The sequence below is a fragment of the Gossypium raimondii genome, chromosome 2, assembly GCF_025698545.1.
Source record: "Gossypium raimondii isolate GPD5lz chromosome 2, ASM2569854v1, whole genome shotgun sequence".
NCBI lineage: Eukaryota > Viridiplantae > Streptophyta > Magnoliopsida > Malvales > Malvaceae > Gossypium > Gossypium raimondii.
The window spans coordinates 31638393-31643306 of record NC_068566.1 but is presented as its reverse complement, the minus strand read 5'-3'; the positions used below and the strand labels follow the sequence as shown (position 1 = coordinate 31643306).

The window sequence follows — 4914 nt, the reverse complement described above, 5'->3', positions numbered from 1 at the left end:
ACCGCGTTAAGATTATATAGTTCAAATTTTAAAAAATACATATCTCCGTTTTTTATCGTTGATCTAATAGAAGTCGTATATTTTGAAGCTTAGTAAGTAATCCCACATGATTCGGCGTATGGTTCCACCTATTTAAATAACTTGTTAGCATAATAATTTTAATTTAAATAAATTTTATCATGGTAATATCTACTGAATTTTACCTTATTATGAGTAGGAATGTATATGGGTAATTCGTTCGAGGACATAAAACTGGAATTCAGTAGCACGCCCATGATTGTAATAGTAAAAGGTAACCACCAATTTTGATTTTTCTTAGTTGTGTCGCCCAACACATCTCCCAGTATAATGTTGCCAACACGATGAACCCCTAATTGAGTTCATTGCTCCTCTAAAATCGATGATTTTCAACAGCCACCTTAGATAGATGAGATTTCGTGACTTATCCGGCATCAGGATACCCCCGATGATTTGAAGGATGTACGCCCAAGCATGTCGTTCTCTCGAATCTTCATCCAACCCTGCGAAATTTGTTCGTAACCAAGCCATTTCAATCCAAACTCTGTAAATTGTCTCAGGAATTGAATCCAAAAGTTCACCACATACGCCTCCCTAATCAGCAGACTGAACAGACCCGATGACTACCAACCCATCCACCGATAACCCCAACTGTTAATACACGTCCTCCAAAGTAATAGCATACTTGTTGCATGGAAGATAGAATGTGCATGTCTCGGGTCTCCACCCCTCCACCAATGCGCTTATGAGTTTTGGGTCCAACTTACAACCCCGGCCTACAAGGGTCACGTGCCAAAAATTGACTTCCCTCAAGTATGGTTCGATTAACAGTGATGGAGGATCGGGTAGATTACGAATATGACATTGTAAAATTCGATCTTCTGCCTATATACATAAAAAATATACAAAATATTAAGTTAAAATATAACAATAAAATAAACAAAATTAAACTTTATTAAAAATTATTCTTACAATTTGCAATTGACTGATGGAAATGTGCTTATCATCATGACGGATTAGAGAATCGGCCATTGCTAATTATATAGAACACGAATTAATTTTTAATAAAAAATATTTTCAGAAAATATTAATAAAAAATATAATTTAGATAGAAATAGAATTTTAGTAATAAATTTAGGAAAGAATTTTGAGAGTGGTTTGAGAACTTTGAGAGAATATTGTGAGAAATTAATAAGGTTGGGGAGGTTGGAAAAGTAGCCATTGGGGGGGGGGGTGGGGGGTAAAAACGTGTCCAGCTAAAGGATTTTTACTGGTGACACAGAGAAACACTTCCAACTGGTAATTTTAAAAAAAAACAAATCGGCATTTTAGGGTAATTTTGTCCATAATAAAACACATATTAATAGTTTACGATTGAACATTTTCAAAGTACAGGCACTGAATATGGTATTATCCCATTTGTAAACTTTGGCGTGCGATTGTCAGTGTCGCAGGTGCGCGTTACTGAAATCAGACACCCCAAATTATTGCCACTTCCATCTAACATCTCCCTCTTGTCCATCAAACATGTTTCTCATTTTCAATTCTATTCAAAGTGATCTTCCTCTACACGACTTTCAGATTGTTTCGTGTCTCCCATCCCATCCTTCTCCTTAAAATGTAATAATAATAGCCATTCTTTGGCTGCCCTGTTTTTTTCTATTCTTTTTCTGCTAAGAAATTATAAAAGATGATATCAACTTCATCATCCCAAAAGAAAAACCTTCAATCCCTTTTAGCCTCTAACCTCAAGAAACTCACCATCACTCCTCCTTCTAATCATGAGTTTGATTTTGGCGATGTTTTCGGCCCTTTGACTCCTCACCATCCCGACCCCACCCTCCATTCACCTTCCTCCACGTCTCCCCCTTCTGCTTTCCTTGGGGATCCTCAAGTTATCCACACCAGGTCCCATTCTTATGTGGGTCCTTCTCCTCGTTACACCGTCTCTTCTTCCCTCCCTCTCCAAATCCAAACTGAAACCGAGTATGAAGCCGAGGAACAAGATGACGATGAAGAAGAAGCAAAACCCAAGATTGGGCCCGAGGATTTTGAGATCCTGAGAGTTGTTGGACAAGGAGCTTTTGGGAAAGTTTTTCAAGTGAGAAATAAAGGAAGGAATAATGAGGATGGTGATGGGCTTTTTGCTATGAAAGTTATGAAGAAAGTAACTATCATTAAAAAGAATCATGTCGATTACATGAGAGCTGAGAGGGATATCCTCACTAAAGTTGTTCATCCATTTATTGTTCAGCTTAGATACTCTTTCCAGGTTCCTTATGCAATTTACTTTCTCTTTTTATTTGCATCTCCATAAAATTTGTCCCTTTTACTACTCTTTGCCTAAATATCTTCATGTTATTTCAACTTTCCTAAAAAAACATAATGTTTTTTTGTTAAGTATTTTGTGATTCTGATCAGATGATATGAGAAATGATGTTAGTTCTTGCTCTTATGTTAAATACAATTGAATGGTTTGGATTTGAAATATTTGGTCTTTAGGATTCAGCTTGATATCTGATTGAAGATCTGATTTTTTCATGAATTAGACTCTTCCTATTATACAAATTGTCAAAAATATTGAAGGGTTTTCTTTTTTACTTTGAAAAATCCAAGGTCTTTTATGGTTCAGCAATTTGTCTGTTTGAACTATTTATATGAGGACTTAGGATGTTTATCTCACTAGTCACTTCCAATCCATGATTGTGTCATGTATTTGAAGGTCATATTGTGTCAATGCTTACAGTTGTGTTCTTATGTAATTTTACAGACAAAGTCTAAGCTTTATTTAATCCTGGACTTTATAAATGGAGGCCATCTCTTCTTTCACCTATATCGCCAAGGGATATTCAGGTATCATGTTGTTTCAACTTCAAGTAATTTGTCTGTTTGCAAACTTTTATTTAGTTTTGGTTTTTTTACATGTTTCTTGAATAGTGAGGATCAAGCAAGGTTTTATACTGCTGAGATTGTATCTGCTGTTTCACATCTTCACAACTGCGGCATCGTGCATCGTGATCTTAAACCTGAAAATATTCTTGTGGATGCTGATGGACATGTAATAGCCATGCTCATAACATACTTGAATGCCAAATATACATTCCTCTGTTTGTGTTCTTCTGAGTGTTCCCAGTTCCTGAATCTGTATGTTGTCCCAGGTTATGCTTACGGATTTCGGACTGGCCAAGGAAATTGATGAATCGAGCCGATCGAATTCAATGTGCGGGACAACAGAGTACATGGCTCCAGAAATTTTACAGTCCAAAGGTCACAATAAAGATGCAGATTGGTGGAGTGTTGGGATACTGTTATATGAAATGTTAACTGGTCAGGTAATAATATACAGAGATTTTCAGTATGTATAACTTTTTCAAATTTTATAAGTTTTAAGTTCGAACTTTCTAACATGAAAAGCTGGCTCGGGTTTGATTCGGTTTTTTTATAATGCTTGTTCTTATTAATGATTTAATTTGAGTCGCCTGGTTTTGTTAAATGCACCAGCTTGAGGTACAACGTTTCTGATTTACTACTTAGTTGAGCATGTCTCCGACCTGCTATTTCTAATACAAGATATTTGAGAAGTGTCTGTAATCCATGGATTTTGACAGCAATCAGTATGTGTCTTGCTCTGACTTTTATTATTCTTTAAGTACCTATGTTTGACATTCGTCTCTGCACATTTTCACACATGTATATAGGAATATGACTCCTAATCAGTACTCGCACCTAAAGTCCGAGTAGCATAGGATTTGTTTTCTGTCCATCATTACATTCAATAATTATATGATGGAGTGCCATGATTTGGCAGCCTCCATATACACATGCAAATAGGCAGAAGCTTCAGCAAAGAATTATCCAAGAGAAACTCAAACTTCCACCATTTCTTACTACAGAAGCTCACTCTTTACTGAAAGGGGTACGTACAAGTTTCGGTACTGTTATTTTTTCATCATTTTATCCTTGCTATAAAATTGCAAATGATTCGAAAACCTCGTCCCAATCTTGCAGTTGCTGCAGAAGGAGCCATCAAGAAGGTTAGGTAGTGGTCCTGGTGGAGGGGATGAGATAAAGAAACATAAATGGTTTTGGTCAATCAATTGGAAGAAATTAGAAGCTAGAGAAATTCAACCAAAGTTCAAACCAGATGTGAGTGGAAAGGAGTGTACAGCCAACTTCGACAAATGCTGGACTACGATGCCGGCGGATGACTCCCCAGCCTCCACTCCAACTGCAGGTGAACATTTTCAAGGTTATACTTATGTAGCACCTAACCCTTGGCTTTCTTCTAAGTAATTAACATTAGAGTGCTATAATAGCTCCTGTAAATCTATTGTTTACAGTAAAAGAAATATAAAATAAAATTAGATTCCTCTCATTGGGAGTGTAATGTATCTTACCGTTGTACCCAACACTTGTTTTCAAATAACAAACTTAATAAAATTCAAGATCCTTTCTTTTACCACCTGTGTTACTCCTAACTCTTCATTTTCCTTGCAGTATTTATTACTTGTACAAACATTATCAAATATCTGAATCCCATATGTAAAATGTATATCTGATTCAAGTATGCAATGAACATTACTACGTAATTCGGATTTAGATTCATATGGTAATATGGCTATGGAGGTGGTTCACTACAGAAATTCATCTAAATCATGTTTATTAATCCACATGTGAATGTCAAGAACTTTTGCAAATCTTATTTACTTTTAAACTGAAACGTATGAAACCATATGATGCAACTCAAAGCACTGAAGAACCCTAGAGTTGGGCTTGAAAGAAACCAGATTCTGCCTTAAAAAGTTACGACTCCAAAAGAAATGAAAAAAGAAAATTTCAGAAAATGGGAAGTAGAATTTAGAATGCAGTTTTAGAGAGGAATCTTGTTCTCTTTCT

At 36.0% G+C, this 4914-nt stretch overlaps 1 protein-coding gene across 1 annotated transcript; it reads left to right on the top strand.

The window, feature by feature from the left end:
- The first annotated feature begins 1490 nt into the window (after positions 1-1490).
- On the top strand, positions 1491-4477 carry LOC105788121 (serine/threonine-protein kinase AtPK2/AtPK19). Its single transcript, XM_012614856.2, has 6 exons — positions 1491-2290; positions 2789-2871; positions 2956-3076; positions 3177-3350; positions 3827-3934; positions 4027-4477. Exons 1-6 carry the CDS (start codon positions 1709-1711, stop codon positions 4309-4311), a joined length of 1353 nt encoding a protein of 450 aa, XP_012470310.1. The 5' UTR covers positions 1491-1708; the 3' UTR covers positions 4312-4477.
- The last annotated feature ends 437 nt before the right edge of the window (positions 4478-4914 follow it).

Coding starts and splice junctions, on each gene's coding strand:
- LOC105788121 (XM_012614856.2), top strand. CDS start 1,709: ATGATATCAACTTCATCATCCCAAAAGAAAAACCTTCAATCCCTTTTA. Junction 3,351..3,826: donor ATGAAATGTTAACTGGTCAG/GTAATAATATAC, acceptor ATGATTTGGCAG/CCTCCATATACACATGCAAA. Junction 3,935..4,026: donor CTCACTCTTTACTGAAAGGG/GTACGTACAAGT, acceptor CCAATCTTGCAG/TTGCTGCAGAAGGAGCCATC.